This window comes from Rhopalosiphum maidis, chromosome 4, assembly GCF_003676215.2.
Source record: "Rhopalosiphum maidis isolate BTI-1 chromosome 4, ASM367621v3, whole genome shotgun sequence".
NCBI classification, from domain to species: Eukaryota; Metazoa; Arthropoda; class Insecta; order Hemiptera; family Aphididae; genus Rhopalosiphum; species Rhopalosiphum maidis.
In genome coordinates, this window is record NC_040880.1 from 48,947,457 (window position 1) to 48,967,827 (window position 20,371).

The following is a 20,371-nucleotide window of genomic DNA, read 5'->3' on the forward strand; positions in this document are numbered from 1 at the left end:
AGTTTTACAAATAGTGAGTCAGTCACCTTGCATGATATGGTATAAATTGTATTTCAAATTAAAGCTATTGATTCTAACTAATTGATATTATGTATAATATTATTATAGTCACCTTCAATGACTGAAATCTTTTCTACACACTGGTTTAGAAGGATCGTTGTAATTTCGATGGTCTCGAATTGTTCGTCTTACGTGGCCTTTAGGTAATTCAACTATTATTTCATTTGGTACATTATTCACAGCCTCAGGTTTTGTATAAGATAGTTGTGCTTTTACATTCATTATATTTCTTAACTCTATAGTTGCTACCGCAGCTATTATAGAACTATGTACAAACTCATGAACAAAACCAACAAATATTGGATACTCAAACTAGTATTAAGTACACTCGGGTATTTTTAAAAGCTAAATTTGTATGTTAATTTATAAAATTAAAATTTTTTTTGAAAATGGTAAATATATCCTTTCCGTGCAATTTCAAAATTTGTATTATTCGTTTTATTCTTGTGTATCATGTATAACAAAAATGTATACTGATTACCCATTGTGATCTACTTTAAATCGTTGCTAATTTTTATTGCACTGTACAATATTTAAAAGCATGATGGTGCCTATTTATTTAAAGATAGTGAGCATCTAAATCGTATTTGTGAGTCTATTACAGATAATATGGGTGTACGTAATATCGCCTTATATTATGTTATAAAATGTACCTACATACTACACTGTACACCTCGATAACATATTTTAAAGTTTTTTAATTATTTGGAAACATTATATTTTATTTCGAAGATCTTTTTTCCTGGATTCTTTGTTGGTGGTTTTTTTCTTGAGGATTTTTTTTCCGTTTACTAAAATACTCTCATGATTAGAAATAAATTGTAATCTCTCAAACCAACAATATCATGGTTGAAATGTATTGTACAACTAAACATTTTTTACTAATTTTAAGGTGTCGACCGTTAGTTAAACATTTTGTTTCATTAGTCGTACATGTAAGATGTGCTTTGTTAGTAATCGCCTATCGATGCTGAAATATCTATATTGTAATAAATTATGAGTATAACATAAGCCAGTATTATTTAATAACGACAGTGCTTGTTTAAAATTAAAATAATGCCATTTTCTTTTGTCGAGTATAACTGTACATTAGTCAGCAATATCCAGTACAATTGACAAAACCATTCTTTTATTTTAATAATATTAAAAAATATGTGGCACTTATAATGTATAATATATACCTACTATAGGTGCATACTATCAATTACTTTAATATTGTGATGATAGATCCAACAAATTTTTGATCCAAAAATGATTTCAATTATTTTATTTCATATACCGTGTAGTGGATTATATTATCCATAGTAATATACAATATACATTCCTAACGACGTAACATAGAATGTACAGAAAATGGCCGAAGTATATTGACTATTAAAGTAGAAAAAAAAAAATATTCGAATCGGAATTGAATTTATATCATTTCTCCGGATCGTATCAAACAGCTAGTTGCTGCGCGTAGTGCGTGTGGCATCGCGAGTTTCCGGGCGACACGTGTTTCGAAAAGCGTTCCGCTGCAAGGACGACCACGACAAATAGCGGGTACAATATATAATTTATACAGCGTTTTAGAACCGAACAAATTTCTTGCCTCCTACCGCACAACAAAATATGTACGATAATTTCATTTTATCGACGCGACGACGGCGGCGGCGGCGGTGGCGGCGGCAATAATCCGGCTGGTGCATTATGCATTGTATCGAGTGATTCTTCGAACCGATCGACATTTTTTTGGCCCGATTGGTGTTGGGTGGGGGGTGGGGTTCCTCAGACAATGATGCGTGCGTACGGGACACGTGTCCTGTTTGGTTAGGTTAGCGAACGGTCGGGCGGTCGGTGTGTCGGACTGGGAAGAGTGGGTGCTGCCGGGTGATGCGTGTGGCAGTGCCGTGTAGATTGGCGGGTAAGGCGGGTAGTGTGTGTGAAGCAAGCAGGTATCCTAACCTGTACGCTGTAACGTGTGCGTTCATCATCACAACCGACGGGAAAACTCTTTGGTCGACCGGATCGGAATTAGAGGACGGCATCGTCGCATATGTTGTCTGTCTCCGTCTCGCTAACGCAGAACATGGCCAATTTTACGATCGGAAAAATCTACTTTGCTCCGTCATTTTTAACGATAGAGTGAATTGACCTATTATCAAATTGTAAGGTAAGAATATTGTACAGGGTTTCAGCGCAGGCTTTTTACGATATTATAATTTTGAAGCGAAAGTTTTTTAAAAATTTTAATACGTACAACAATAATTACAGTTTTAAATAACGTAAAGAGTATTCGTGAAGCCTTGAATAATATTCTTACCGTTAAACTTGATATAATCACAGGTCAATTCACTTTAATATTAAAAATAACTAAGTAAAATGAATTCTTCTAAAGGTAAGACTTGCATGGTTATATTACCTTTATATGCTGTTGCCTGTTAGTAAGACGGAGACCGCACATGCGCGGGGCTATAGACTATAGTAAATTAGTAAAATACGAAAACAACAATATCGCGGCGGAGGTTTTATTAATAATTATAGCAATATACGAAACATCACGTTCACGCTGCCCTTGGTCCCTTGAACAACAACGAAAAATGTATAATATATATTATAAAAAAAAAAAAAACCACATTACGTTTTTAAGTGATTGACGAGTGACGACGAAGACAAATTAACGAAGGTACTTATATTACCTAGGATAGATCGACCAGCCGAGGCCCAGCGCGTGTATATATGTACATACATTTATATTATTGGACACGGGAGAAAAATATTATAAAAAAAAAAAAAAAACGATACGCTCGTCCCCCGAGATTGGCGTGACCGGCGCCCGTCGTTATTATAATAATATTAGGTTAGGTACGGCGGGCGCCGGCCAAGCGTATTCCGGCTCGTTTTCTACGTTGCGAGCACCGAGTGAAATCCCCTCGGCGGTTTTTATTATTATTCTGTCATTTTTTTCGATTCGTTCGTACGCACCCGGGAACCCTAAACGAAGGGAAAAAGAAAACGATTTTTTTTTCCAGCGCACACAACTTATGTACTAAAATCGCGCGAGCATAATACATGTTTTTAATAACCTAATGGATTGCGACATGATACGAAGCGGCGAACGTCTTATAAATATGTAAAATAGACATGTATATCATATAATATATATATTTATAAGCTATCGTTTTAAATATACCGCATAACTAGTCACAAGTGTCGTATTTCTGTATACGAGAACATTTGGTTTGGTAAACAAAGTATTTAATACCTTGTTGTTGTTGTCGTCGTCGTCGTTGTTGTTACCATTAGGTATTATTTTTATTATTATTATAAGACATTTAACCGAAAAAGATATATCATTTATGCGTATATAATGGCCGTCCCATATAGTAGTTGTATCGCACGTCGTAATGCGGACAGAAATTATTTCAAAAGGGACAAATTATTCAAAATAATAATGCAATAAGCGAGTATAGAAGAAAAATATATACAAAGCAATATTACACAATGTATGGAAATTAATATTTTTATGTCAAACTGACGACAAAAATGTTGAAATATATTATAGTAGACAAATGTGCCTACTTTAACAATATTTCATGACACCATCGCGGTATTGCTGCAAACTAGAACTGTAACAAATAAATGAAAATCATTAGTCTTTTGTATTTTGGTAGGATTGCTAACATCTGATATGTATAATATTTTTACACAAGTGCGGTACAAAATATGAGACATTTTACCAAACCACTTGATGAAACGCGTAACCGGTCAGTGATGGTGATTGTTCGATGTCCCCTCGAACGCGCGAGCAACACAACTGTCTTGTTTGTTCGATGAATTAACTACTTGAAAGTATTTTAGGAGTAAATTAACGATCGGACGACAGCAAAATTTATGTACATTTTTGATGCACTTCGATCGTTATAAATTGTAATTTTGTCATTTTTTTTTTCGTAGTAGTGTGCAATACACTATAATAATAATTAGCTTTAATGATAATTATTTATACAATATTACTTATTTATAAAATTAAGTTATCAGTTATATTATCATTATTATTATATTATCATTTTAATAGTTTCAAATTTTAGTGCATGTTAATAATTTCCACATATTTTGTTACAGGTAAGAAAACTCAATCAGTGGCCAACGTCCCAAAAAGAGTCAACCGCAAATCTTCAGGTATTTTTCCCATAGCATATCATAGGTTTTAACATTATACTAACCACACGTCAATTGTGCTTCGTTTGGACGCCGAGTTACAATAATTGATTTTGGTAATTGAAAACTATACACTTTAAACAGTTCTGTTTATAAGTAATCAAAATATTTAATAATAATTCGATGGTCGACGCTACTTCGTTTTTCTCCCGAATGTGTACGTTTTAAGTTTGAATGACGATGATACGTGAATATCTGTAATTCGAGTGTATGGTCCTTATACTGTCGTGACTGATTGAGTACTTTCTAAAAATGAACGACAAATAATGTACATTATTATTGAAGAATTGTATTATCCTTTTACTTGGTCACTCGTACGTACGCTTTAAACTCTTAATTGTAATCACCGCGTTAAAAAAAGTATATTCGATATACGTTTACGTATTAAAATTAGCTACATAATATTAATTAGTATACGAAACCTAACCTAACCTATGACACGATCTTAAATTCACTTCCAAACGTTGTGATTTTGACCATAAAAATGTTGTACACGCTTGATGTGTTATCATAACACACATTGTATATTTCCATTAATATCAATGTTCTTATGAGCGTCGTCTAATCGTTACTTCGAAAATGACAATTTAAAAATGGTTAAGCGCGAGAAAGTTATAAATTAATTACAATACACTATAAACGTATCGAATGCAATTATATGTAGCTGTTGAATAAATCGAACACGAAATTAAATATAATGAAATCGTATTTTGTTCGAAATTAATATTAACTAATATTAGTGTAGTAGTGGATATCTCGTAATAAAACATATCACTTTTATAATTTTGGTCGGATTACGTATTCATGTTGTTAAATTCGAAATCAGTAATCACCTACACTAAACTAAATACACACGTGGACTTGGATTGTGTTCAAATCACTATATAAACATAATGTAGATGTGTGCCAAGTACAAGTTAATTAATTTGTATCGTTCTGGTTTGGTACAATTTATAATTCTTTCTACCTACTACGTACTATAACTATTATCAATATATATTATTTATTTTTTTAAATAATTTTAGTTGTGTTAAACGAATTTGGTAAGATTTTTTTTTTTTTAATTTGAACAATTTAAAACGTACAAGCCTAGACGAAGAATAATAATATTTCCACACAAAATACAGCGAATAATAGTTTATTTTATTTACTTATAGTGAGCATGCTCACTCCTGACACTCTTCCTATTATTTATCTATTGATAATGATTTTTTTTTTCAAACTCTGTTTTTGGAATCTTTTAGTACTTTTCCTGGTTGTGAAAACAGCTAAACACTTTTAATAAATTAATTTAGTAAGCTAATGATCTCTTATTGACATAATTTAGTGGCCCGTGATTGGTTCATTAAATTAATCAATTGTTCGTGTAATCCGGTATTAAATTTTTAATATAAAATAGGAGTATCATATTATGGTGATAAAAACTTTTTTTACGAGAACCACTTTCCATAAGTTGTTAAACAGATATCTTTGAAAACCGCATATATCTAAACTGATATTTCGAACGTATTTAAGATAATATCCATTATATACATAATAATAGGTTAGGAAGCTATGATGATTTTAAAATGAACCATAAGATTTCGTTTTTATGTATAATACGTTATAAGTTAAAATAAATTCATTAGTGATACTCGTAAAACAATTAATATAATTATTAAAAGTATATATTTTTTATTAGGTTCTAATATCGCTGTTCATTAATTTTATTTTTGTATTTATAAAGGGCCTCCCTAGGACCACCAAATTTCCCACTAAGCCACTTGGTTGGATTATTAAAACTAATTATTAGACTAAATATTGTACTTATAATTTATATTTTATAATAATAATTCTGAATCCTTGATTTATTCAAATTTAAATTTCGAGTTAGGTATCAACGTTTTAATAAAAATAAATATATTTAAAATTTATTCTATTAAAGATTAAAGGTAGAAAAAACAATACATAATTGAAAACATAGTCCTTAACTATACTTGAAACTCTAGGAATCAGATTATGTATAAATGCACGTGTAAAGAAAAAATAAGTGGAGCACTCTGTATATTTATATATATTCAAGTATTTATATACATGTATATATATATTTTTGTTAAATAGTGATTTTAATTATCAATATAATGTATAGTTAATATAAACTTATATATTATATCGATATTTAATTTGAAAATATTTTTATTTTTGAAGATTGAATTTCCAAAATGTTTTTCCTTTCTTTGTATTTCTACCTAGCTATTACACATATATTGCATATTTTTAACGGTGACTGCGTTTGACACAATAATTCTTTTCCTGGTTATAGTTATTATAATAATTGGGAAATAGATAGCTATTCAACATCATCTTCACTGAATGCGAACATAATTATCTATACATTTATAATGATTCAAAAATTAAGAAAAAAAAATCTTACGGAAATGTTTTTGATTATTTTATTAGTTTTTTTACTATTAAAGTATCTATATTATAGGAATTAATAGACTAATGTCACAAATTACATTAATTGTTTATAGGAAAATATTCAGTATTCAAAAGGTATCATTTTATATACGTTTTGATCATATTATAATACCTATATACTATGTATATATGTCTACAAATTATTTTGTTTGTGTATTTACATATTTAAATTGATATGAATTATTAATTTTTAGGCGTACTAATCAAAAAATAAGTACCTATAAATAGTTTTTTCAATTTTTTTTTATAAAACTTCTACTATACAACGATTATAACCTTTAAAATACCGTTTAAATGTTTATATCGAATTTAGATTTATTTAACATTAATACATTATAATTTTTATTTATCATTATAATTCACATTTCGCTAGAACAATTGATTGATAGAAACCTCCATGAAAAGTGTCTACTCGACAGCTTCGAAGATTATTATTATTTATGTTTTATAATTTCCTAGTGTCTCGTTTGTTTGAATTATTAGAATACGTTAAGAAATCACTGTGAAAATTGATGTCAATATGGAAATGAGTTTTGTAACATAAATTCTAGTATTAAACGTTTTTTCACAAGGTTAGGATTTTTTTCTCTCTTTCTTAAATGACTCAAAACAGCCTTGTTCTCGGGCCGGTATCTCGTTTTAATAGAGGCCGCGCGCACTTGTTCATGGATGTATAGGAAATCCTTGATCTTGTATTTGCTACGCACAACTACCGTGCACAGCCACACTTTATTGAATGTCGCCTGTACCAATTGGTTCGCTCCTCCGAATCTTTAGGTAATTAGCTCTGAAACACCACAAGAAGGATCTTCGCGATTCCTTATTTTCCCACCGCACTGCTGCTTGTCTGCGGATTACATCGCGAATATACCGTTCACTTCCGTATTAGATTGTCTGTGGACTGTGGAGAGGAATATAACTGTTTTAGAGTGTGCGGCGTGATTGTTATCAAGCGTCGTGTAATTTTCTCCGCAACTATTGGTTACCAAAATACATTTACACGTCTTAATAATTTCTAATTGTGACAACTGTCTGCGGAAATAAAAAGAAATGAACATAACATTTATAAGAATTATAATTTTTCGACAAATAACGCGGGTTTGTCACAAATAAAAGATTTCAACGGTCGTGCACATTAACTTGAATGTTTTAACGAAATACAAGACAAAAAACAGTTTATATCTAAACTACATATACCTCTAAAAACTATTATTATTTGCTGATCTTTAAAACCAGTATTCAATAAAATCTTAATAATTTCAACTGTGCTTAGCTTAACTATTATAATTCGGTCGTTTGATTCGTTTGTCACAAACTTTGGACATTTAAAACATTGATTAAATGTTCATTAATATACCTAAAATTCATTACTATGTTATTAATACCTGTGGATCTTTAATATCTATTAAACGAAATGATTAAATCGTATAACGTACACGGTTTGACGCATTTATTACAATAGCAGTCACCTTTTAGGTAGTATAATAGATGATTTGTAGTCAGTTTTCTAAAACTCAAAACAGTAAAGCAAATGTGGTCATCGTGTTGTAAGCCAACTGAATTTATGATTTACTGCATTATATCAGACATTCTGTCAATACACAAACATACAATTAATACAAAACCACCGTTACAACCTATCTATTTATTATAAATTTTAACTGTCAATTTTACTTGTGTATTACAAGACGGATTTATAATAAAAAAATATTCCAACCATTGCTGCATAGTTCCAAAAAAAACCACGTGTTATTAATGATGTTTTTTTTAGATAACATTATTACATTATTCTCGTTTCTTTCACTTTCACGTACGAAAAACATTTGCGCCTAATAAACCATATAGTAGGTTTATAAATATAACAAATACAATATTAATATATATTATAATTATATATACACTTCGTGGACTATAGTTGATATACCTATATAGGTATGAACCAATATCTAAATATATTGGCAATGTAAATTTTCAATTAACTCGACTTAAAACCGGATGTGTTTCAAATGCATTCAGAGGGTGTCCAAATTGTTGGTAAACGAGATATGCGTAAAGAGGTTTCTCTAAAAAAACGGTACACCAAAGGAAAGGCGAACTGGTCTAACAAGATATCTTGTTTGCATTTCGCAGTAGAGAGTGCAAGTGTGTCCAGCTGAACATGTCGTGACGATTTGCCCACGCTATTTAGCCGCACTTAATTTTATATTCTGGCACGCCGAACATAACTGAAAAATAAAATAACCATATTGTGTGCGAGTCTTTTGCACAACTGAATTATACGGCAGTTTACCTGTATGACTTGCAGACCATCGTTTCCGTGTATGCTTTTATGACACTATAGAAAAATGCACTCGTTTTTGGAATACGTTCTAACATTATACAGCTTGACCAAGCTATAATAGTATCTATAGTATTTATAGTTTCTTATATTTTACAAGGACAATATTGGCTATTTACCTATATGCCGCTAACAGCAGATACATCAAAACTCGTTAAACAACCGTCAACACCATATATGAGTTGACATTAGGACATAAACAAAACAAGGCGGACAAAAATAAACACCTTACAAAATTCAATGTAGTAATTATTATTATGTGTTTTGCTAAACTGGAATTGTAAATTTGTTTAACGGTCCGCGCGCCATTCTTTCGCCGGTACACGTTTACCACCGGTTTAAACTTGTTCAATTTGTAAGAGTAAAAAAATAATTTCACTTTTTAACATAAACATTTTTAATGATCAGATCGACGAAGAAAAATTAAACGATTGCCTCACGTTGCTAAATGTTATAACAATTTTATTAAAAAGCATCATATTTGGTAACGGCCATTACTTATTATTGATATTATACCATTTATAACAAATCATTTCTATTTACTAATCGTATCCTAATTTCTTTCAAACTTAATTACTTGATACACTTTATAACTTCATATATGTATTTATGAGTATATGTGTGTACATGGAACTATTGAACTATTGTTGGTCATTTATATTAATATAATGATGGTTCAAATGTAAAATTAGGTTAGATTTATCATTTATCCAAATCCAAACATTAGTACATTACTATGCGGTGCTCTAACACTCTGTTTAACTTCAACAATAAAACTATTTCATGATTATAAATGTGTAAATAATAAAATGTTTTGTACTAATGAATCAATTACAACACATCTCGATATAATATAGCATTATTTCATTTATTAGCTTAGTATTAATGTTTTTTTGAATGAATGTGCGTAAAATACTATAATATACTACTACCGATAAAGTCATACTAAAGTCAACATAAACGTAAATCATAATTGTCGAATTTCCCATTGAACTTTGATATACTTACATATATTTCATTTGCATTATAAATATAATTATTAATGTAAAACCCTTCACGAAGTTATCGCAATAAAAGTATAATGCAAGTATACAGGGTGATATAATTATTAACTCGTTTCGAAAAGTATTTAATATTTTATGAACATAATTTTAATTGTTATATTTTTTTATATGACAACATTCATATTTCAATGCAGAACATTTTTCTGGGAATTTCGATGTATAACAGTTAAATTTCGAACGAGTAGTTAATAACTAATATGTTACAAGTATTTAAATTTTAGATATAAGTAGAGTAAAGTACTAGGAATACTTGTTAAATATATGTCCGCTACTCAGTTAATCTAAACTTTAAATACTTATAAATAAACTACTCATTTGAAATTTGAATCAAAATTCTTGAAAATATTTTTCTTCGAAACAAAAAAACAAACTCTCAAAAATACATATAACAAATATAATATTTTTCGTGATTATAAGAGTTGGTTGTAAAAATAGTCATCCCTCAGATACAATTTATTTTAAATTTGAAACGGTTATTAATTGTTTTACTTATTTCTTCGTTTGTTACTCTTTATGTACTATAAGTAATGTAATATAATAATAATATGACCTACACATAGATTTACCTATATTACCCAGTTAAAAACCTCCGTATAATAAATAATAGCTATACGTTTTATATACATTATACCTATATTAATAGCTGTTAGAAAATATATGAGTTTATGTCGGAAATGAAGAAAATTAATTTAAAATATTAAATGAGTAATGTAAAAAAAAAAACTATATAATATTATAATAGCTGGTATATTGATATATTACATGCTATGGAACCAAAATTAGTAATTTTCTGTGTTGAATTAAATTTTAATAATAATAGTCAAAAAATGTATTGCATGCATAAACATATAAAATTTCCAGGGTTATAAATTATTGATTTTTAGTTCATTTTAATTTAATAAATAGTCATTATATAAACGTGAAAAGTACTAAAACATTTATTAACGGACCTATAGTATACTTGTATTATATGCTTCTTTTAAAAAATAATTATTTATTTTATTAGACGGTTAATTAATATAACTTTGGTTTCTGCAACAAACACATTTAAAAATTTATATATACCATATTCAAAGCGTGATTATGGTCGAAGGCACTAACTAATAATTTTTCCGATATTCGTTTAATACTATAATATTATAATGGTGTCTGCCATCACTACTGCATAATAATATGTTGGCTATAATATATACTGCAGCTCGCATAATATTATGAACCCGATGGAAACAATATCGTATATTAAATTGGACACAATAGAGCATAGACGGCTGTTCGACAAGCTGTTCGAAATTCAAATTGACGATTAAGAAAGGTCCGGAAATGAATGGTGGACAAATGTAAATTTGGGAACGATTTATACATGCATTTTTTCTTCGTGTTATTATTATTATTATTATTATTATCATCATCATTATCGTTATTATTATTTATGAGAAGCAGATAAGGAACGAAATTGATATGATAATGTTTGGTGAGAAGCCGCGTGGAGAGGGGTACCGTGGTTCCGCAGATGTGGGGGGCCGTGCGGTGTGCGAGCGCCAAGACGGTACCGGCGGCGTCGGGACTGCCAGTCAGCGCCGGTGCTGCGTGCCGAGATCAGTTCCCCCGAGAACACGCGTGCCCCCGTCGGTAGTCGAAGCACAGTAAAGCTTAAACGTTTCCAGAAATATTAAATAAAAGACGATTTTTATTTTTGTTGTTATTTTATTTTTTCGAAATTTGTTTTCAAAGCCGATTTATTACGTGAACATGTTGTGATTGAACGTTCGAATTCCGACGGATTTTTTTTACGGATATTGATCAATTTTTGTTTTTAAGTCTTGACAAAGTTGTCCTCCTTGTCCACCGAAAAAATATCGTACTGTTTTACTTTCGCATTTTTTTTCGATTTTTTTTTAATTATTATTATTTCGCGTATATAAACCAAAAATGTACGAAGCGAAGTGTATTGTAATGGACTATCAGCACCATAATGCTCAACTACAGGCGCAGACACAGCAACACCTACAGCAACTCCAATCTTTAGCTCCGGACTCGACCAGATGGAACCAGTACCAACAGTTTTGGCGACATCAGATGCTAATGAATGGTATTCAGTGTTTTATATGAACGATTATTATGTATTATGTTACGCGTTTTCTACAACTGCGGGACAGGTGTATCGTATTAAATTTACTATGTTAATGCTACCATATACGCACAGCATAATATTGAACGCAGTTGAACATATGCGATGCGTTTCTGAATTTATGATTTTCATTATCCCCGTCATATATCTACATACTTTATTTATTATAACTATTATTAAATTAACGTATGAGTATATATTATAATAATAGAATAATACATATTATATTATATTATATTTATATGTTGGGTAGTTGGTTGGGAAAAAACTCCGCCATATTGAATATTAAAAATCCCTATAAGTGTATTTTCTAAAAAAAAAAAATCATAATTATTAACGCATTTGTGTGAAGTACTCTTACTTAATACCGTCAAACTTCAAAGTCTATATTACTGTATTTATATAAATTCATTATAAAAATTACAATCTAATAATAAATATTAATTTATTTTATTACATTTATTTTTGACACTATACTGGAGAGAAAAATAAAGTAAATTCCAATATTGTTCAATTAATGATGACTAAATTATATTAAAGTATATGATATCCATGTAACCATTTTGATGGATAAGTTTTTGTGGTCACGTACACCACGTTTCAAACCTCAAGGTGACATTTTTAAGGGTTAAACATAAAAAATTTACTAAAGGTCGACAGTGCGATAAGTTATCATTTGCGTAACAAAAAAAGTTTTTGTTAGTGAACGATTTGATTATTTATCTATCAGCAAATGTAGACATTTTTTTTTTCATTTTGCTGGTAACATTAGGTAACACATCAAATTTATATTTTTTTCCAAAGCTATAATCCAATAATGTTATCAACGTAAATACACCTTTGAAAAAATGAAACCATACTCATTAAACTACATTATACACGAATACTATAAAAGAAAGAAAAAATTGAAAAAGAACCGATGAGTTTCTTTCGCAACGAAACGAAACAGATGATAATATTGTCTCGTCACATTTTGAATACCCAAAAGTGAAATGTCTGTAAAGACGACCTTGAAAGAGACGCACACCACTTTCTATTCGATTCTCGAGCGCACACGTGATTAAGCTTTCATAATGAACAACAATACATTTGGGTCATTACAAATGATTTTCTTCTCTTCTACAACCCCTACTCGCCATGTTATTTATTATACGTCCGTGTACACCATACATGCAATAATATATTAATATAGTTGTACGCCGCGACAAATTTATTGAGATTCGAGTGAATTATCCATGAACGCGGGCGAGCAGCACATTTCCCGCTGCAACTAAACTGAATATATGAAAGTAAACACGTCTTATTCACTATTTGTGTAGGTACACTTATCGCCTTAAAAAATGAATAAATAGTAACGTACAGAGTGTCATATTATCTCGGCTAACGAAATTTATTGTAATTTATCTTTGAATTACATTTACTGCTGAAGTTTCTAATCCGTTCGGTGTTTACATTGTTCGAGATTATTAAATAGATATCACTTGTGATCATAAAAAAAAGAATATAGTAATAACAATAAGCACTTAATGCGTTCGCCATGTAAATGTAATAAAAAAAAAAATTTTTTTCCCATTCCCTGCGTAAAAAATATTCACACCTTCACAGTGACACGTGTAGTTGTTCAGTTATTTATTCTGAATCCGTTGGACTTTCTGCCGACGATTATTCTATGATATTCCGTTTAAAAAAATATATACATATATATGATATATACACGGTATATGCACGCACTTTCAATTTCAATGGTCAGCTAATTACTTTTGTATAATACATAATATGCACATGAGAACGTCCTTAACGAATCTTAATGAGTGAAATTCGAAAGTTTTATAATCGTCATTAATGATCGCAGGGATTTTAAGACGCTAATCAATTTATTTATTATTACACAATATACATTTTATGATGTACGCACGCACGTTATTCTTTCGATGTATTTTTTATTCATATGCTTTTCACACCTTTGTCTGGCCAATAAATGAAAACAGAAAGCGATATTTAACGCTGCGACAACAAAAGCAAACCTATTACCTATATATAATAATATATTCGCTCACGTCAGAACGCGTATAGAATAAACGTTGTAATGTATATGCGTGTATATGTGTGTAGATGAGTACACCTCTGATTTTTTTTGATTTTTTTTTCCTCCTAGGTATAACAGCTCATACTCAACGGATACGATACAATATTAAATTATATTTAGGTTTTTTTTTGGAGACTTTAACGATAGACCACAAATGCAAAAATACTTTTGAAAAGTATACCTGTATTATTATGCGGTTTTTTTCATATTTGTAGTCACGTGCAGAAATAACGTTAAATTCGAACAGTATTTCGCTGTAGTCATATATTACTGCACGCCAAGGAGCCAGCCGACTGTATTATCTACTTTCACTTGCGCGTCGTTCCGTTATTTCCGGGGTAGCCTGTTTGTTCGACCGGTTAGCGCCTTAAAGAAAGAAAAAACAAATCAACGACGTGGGCATAGAATAAACTACATTTTTTTTTCCGTTTCGTTTGTTTTCTCAAGATCGATATTACTGGAATAGAAATTACAAATTACTTTTCGACGATAATGTACAACACGTATGTAGACGCGAAGATATATAATATAAATACTATATTATATTTATCATTGTAGCACTATTATAATAATAATAATAATAATAATACTTATGATTTGTGATTTTTCTTTTATTATGTTTGACATCTAACATATTCATCTTCAATTAGAATAATATTATATACATATACCAAGATTTCGTTTTAAACTTTACTCCGGACGTCAATCATTTTTTAAACTCTTCAATCGTACTAATTGGCGTTTGCAATGATTAAATTAAATTCTGTTAAACGAAACCCGAACGTATAGTATTTAAAGCGGAATACTTAACGACTGCAGTCAATGTGACATATATGGATGGCAAAATACTCATCTACATTTTTCTGTTTATATACTTAGCAATGTGTAGCACGTATCTAGATATATTGTAATATCGGGATAACGCTGCACGCGCGGGCAGCGTAAAATAATATTTATAGCTATGCCCTGGTGGTGTATACAATATAATATTATGCCTATTATACGATTTCCCCTGTCGCGACCAACACGCAAACGCAGTCACTTTTTAATAATAATAAAAATAATGCACTTAAAATATTCGTCTTTCTATATACATTATCCGACGACGTCGTCATAATATACGTCGAGATTCGATCGTGCCCGTGCGTATACTCGCGTGCATATATAAATATTAGGTATATACATACATATGTATGCATTACATATACATTTACTTAGAAATGGCCGCCCACCACGGACCTGCAACACACCGTCGTCTGCGATATTGACGATTCCGTCACCGCAAAAGTGAAAGTGTTATTATTAATTTTTTTTTTCGTCTATAAATATGTGTATTTTTATATAGGTATATATATATATATATATATATATTTCGTTTATGCACGCGCGCGCCGGTATGTCCGTTAGTGTATTTACGCACGCACACGCACTGCTAAAATATTATATTAGTTTACATCGTATATCCCCCTCGGACGTCCGCTCGTAAATCGGCGCGCGTACGAGAACTCTCACTTTCTTCGCTTTATCTGTGTGCCCACGCGCGAAAACCAGAGCGCGAATCCCGCACCGTCCGGCGGCGGCGGACAGTTCGGCCCGGTCTTCGGGACTAGCGGTAAAGATATTATTAAAAAACATATAATAATAATGTTTACCGCGCCATGTACTAACAGTATAACGTCGTCGGCGTCGCGAACTTTCCGAATTGTGGGGAGGGGGGAGCGGACGGGCGGTCGAGTAATGTAATAAAACGCGGCTGCAGAAAATAACGGGACGTTCGGTTTTTTTTTCATTCGGCCGCCGGTGAGATGCGAGGGGAAGGTGACGGAGAAAGACGTTCGTTCGGTCGGTCGGTCGGTCGGTCTTGGTACGTTGGTCACACTATACCGCACGCGGCGGTGTGGCGCGACGGGTGAAAGTGAGATGGGAACCACTTTCGCCGGGAAATACCCGCTTGACGACGCCGACGCAACCGGTGTCCTTCCGGAATCCATGCCGCCGCCTTGCGTGATTCGTTTTTATTCTTTCCAATCTCCTACCGAGCCCGGAATCGTTATTAACAGTTTTTTTTTCACTGCCGTCAGTAAATAGAAAACACAACGGTAAAAATAATTGCCACGCGGTTCAGACGACTATATATATATATATATACTCGTCACGGCCGACGATATAATACCATGATATACCTATACCTAGATATACTCTCGTCGTATGCTTTGTACGTCCTTTATGCCTATATACAATATATAAGACGCGTGGTCGCTAAATATGCCTATGAAACACCCTCCGCGTATGCAAAATTCGAATTCGTTGCGAGGCGAACGGCTTTTAAACACTTTTCCGGAAAATTGAATGAGTTTGTGCACGTTTTGTACGCTTTTTACCTTCTGTATCGCCACTGATCGAAAAATAGGCGCCGGGTTTAATGTTAAGTACCTACCTACGGTTTTCTGTCGGTATAACATAATAGCCAGTTCGTATGAGTACTAATGTTATAATAAGTACACACTACCAAATTAAAAATAAATATACGACTAAAATTATTATTATTTTTATAATAATTAGGTAGTAACGAGGTTCAATATTGGGTGGCACCAAAGTGACCTATATGGGCGTATTATAATAATTGCACCGGTGACGATGTCAGCCGCTTAAAAGTACATAATTGTACGACGTAGTATTAACGTCTATGTAAATGTTGCAATTAGGGACAACGATTTATAATTTTCGCGGAGGGTGTCTAAAACACATTTTTACGGCGTATTTTGAAAATGTTGACCGTGACTATCCATTCTTGCCCATAATATTGTATTTTATATGATAGTTTTGTTGTTATCTACGAGGCTTCGTCCAGACAATATTGCAACTGTTGTGTTATTTAATTGTACATATTTGTATTGCACAATTTGAATTATTTATTTATTTTGATGTAATTAAAACAATATATACCTAATATACCTACCTACCTACCTACTCATTGTATTGTTATTAACGACGTATTTATTTTGGCATTTTAATGACGAAGACGTATAAACTACACACTCGATAACAATAGTTAATAAGTAATATTATGCTTAATAGCTATAATATAATATAATATAATGATATTATATTGACGACTTGACGTGTACTCGTGTAGACGACTTTAGTACGAAATTATTTTATACTCAAATAATTCTATCCGTGTTCGAAAATAATAACAATTTTTAGTGAACATAACGAATGACGTATTTCACACTTTGATCGTTTTTTTGAATATCTAAAACCTGTTGGTCAATACTTTTGTGATCTAAAGCACATGATTTCGATTTTCACATATTGACTCATAAAATAATGATAGCAACCTAAAAAACTATATTGACCAAAAAAAAAAACGATCAGCCATATACCGAAGAAACTGGTGTTGACAAATGAGTGAAACGATATTCGTCATCCAAATTCCTAGTGAATTTGATATTTTGCGTTACGAGGTAGTAGTACCTATAGTATTTCTGTTCTAAAACTGGTTTGGATTTTTTTCGCGTCGAAAAAAAATAAAGATGCGAGAAAGTCAAAAACCCATTGTTGACGGGCTAACGGATAATTTTATACTTCCAGTTAACGCGAAAAAAAGATGTATAAAAAATATTTAATGATGATAATAGTAGCGACGTAGTTAAGTTCTTCGGGTCGAACGACTTGCTCTTCTGCAGAGTGTTGCGCAATCGGAATAATAATATTATATATCCGGACTCTCGAGCAGCACTTTCACTTCGCGCAAACTGCCGCCGCCGTAGTCTGCGAGTACAGCATATAATCACATTATACTATAATAATATAATACTGCACGCCGATATACCGCTACTATTAATGAACACTGCGAATCAGATAAAAAAAAAAAAAATAAAACGTAATACGTGTTCGCGGACGATATATTTCATTTTTCAGAAGAAACGCGCCCGACCGTTTCCGACCGGCTTTATCTAGACGGATTATCAGCAAATAATATATTAAACAAATTAATGGAATTTGAATTTTCACACACGTTTTGCCGCGATAATCTCAAAATTTTGCACACGCGTCGTCGACTCGAACGAAATCTACTTTGAATAGAAAGTTTCGAATGGCCCGTGGGATGTATTAAAAACGGAATAATAAACAAGTAAACGTAGTGTAACGGTTGAAATTATTTATAAAATATATTATTATCGTTTGTATAATATTATTAATTATTATGTATATAGGTACCGTTATAAACGGCAATGTTGAGTGTACACTTTCATATGCCGCCGTGTACTTATTATTCGAACCCTTTAAAATAAAAATACTAAACGACTTTATCCCAATCGGGTGTATCCTGCAAAAAATATGGTATTTCGTTACATATTATTATTATCATCGTCTAAACTAGTTTATGTTAATATTATATAGTTTATCACTTCGAAATATAGCTAACCTTCGCGTGCCAATTTCGTAAAATGGAAATTATATTTAGCTAATCTTATGAACATTTTTCATTATTATATGCGCATAAGTTACGATGGTTTTTTTATTTATCGAAAAATTGACTGGCCAATGACTGTCACCACTTGTAATTTACACCGCGTTTATTATATACAATATATTTTAAATAAGACACCGCAATAATGCGATATACAACCACTTTTACTATAATGAATAAAGGTTACTAATGAATATTATATTTTAATAATAATATTACACACAGCAATCTTTCGACACCTGCAAGACTTGCACTGGTCAATGATGTTAAAAAATGATTGATAAATCCATCGTCTACCTTTGTAGTGTAAATATTAAAATACGTTTAATTTATACATCAAATTGAAACAAAATAATCGAATAAATTTATATTATGTGTGTAGATAATTATGATAATTTATGTATAATAAAATCATTCATCTATCAGTAATACGTCGAATCTATTTAGTTATACAGTCATCTCAGTCATAGTTCAACACTGATAAAGTATAAAGTAATGCATAATTTCTGAATAAACTATTTTTTTGTAGATGGAGTCTGAATAATGATCGTCTATATACTATAATATTTCATATAATTTTGTACACATTAAATATAATGTATTATTAGTCCGTTTATAATTATAATAATATTAAACGTAGGTACTATATACAACATCATCAAATATTAATCAAATAAATACTTTTAGACAGTTAACGGTAATAAGTGATAAACCTATTTACATACATCGTATGCAAGTGTATCGGTAGATAGTCGGTGAACAGCAGTGTAATAAGTGACAATGAATCCGCCACAGTATTATAGTTAATTTTATTTCAAAAATATTTTTGCCTTCACACTGTATTATCAACTGCGAGTGAATAGTGCATAATTTCTCCAGCAATAAATGTCCGGATATTAGGGAAACACAAGTAGGAACACCGTAGTATCAATTAACCCGTACATCGGTTTGATTTTCTGAGGATGAAAAAGATAAATCGAATTACACACAAACATTTACTCACATAATAGAATATATTGCAACATACTGGGCGTCTGTAGCGTTTCGATAGAGGGAGGTAGGAAGGTAAAAAGAGACAGACGAATCGGAAAAGCGCAGATTGATGTCTGAGAAATGAAGACGAAAGTGAAAACGAATCGTAATGGAAGCAAGAACGTGTCAAATCTGTTACGGCTTCCTACTTCCTGCATTACGAAACGATCACAACTGTACGTGTACAGGTATAATACCTCTTCTTTAGTACCGCGGTAGCGGTGCAATTATCAGACCGGTAAATGTAGGTTTGTCCGCAGTCTCTCTTTGGTTCTATGTATTTTTCGCACAATTGTATCTTATTGGTATATACATGCATAATAATTGTATCCACCTTGTTATTATTTCATTGTGCCAAAACCAAAGCGCGTGTGTCTCGTTAACGTTTTTTTTTATTTATTATTTTTTTTTTTTTTTTATGCGAGAGTGTTTTTGATGGCTTGGCCTGCGGTCGTTGATTGTTTTTAATCATTTTTTTTTCTTCTGTAATCGACAAGGACGGTGGTTTTTTTTTTTTTTTAATTTC

At 31.5% G+C, this 20,371-nt stretch overlaps 1 protein-coding gene across 7 annotated transcripts in view; it reads left to right on the forward strand.

Moving 5' to 3' along the window:
- LOC113555971 (hepatic leukemia factor) overlaps positions 1 to 20,371 on the forward strand; it is a 55,364-nt gene that overhangs the window by 30,650 nt on the left and 4,343 nt on the right. For 4 of the 7 annotated variants that reach the window (XM_026960632.1, XM_026960635.1, XM_026960630.1 and 1 more), the window contains exon 2: positions 4,165 to 4,221. The exons of 1 other annotated variant lie outside the window; for it this stretch is intronic. In XM_026960632.1, coding sequence (XP_026816433.1) covers positions 4,165 to 4,221 — 57 coding nt within the window. Of the gene's footprint in view, positions 1 to 4,164; positions 4,222 to 11,704; positions 12,212 to 20,371 lie in introns of those variants that run through there. 2 more of the 7 variants (XM_026960631.1, XM_026960634.1) reach the window with 1 other exon arrangement.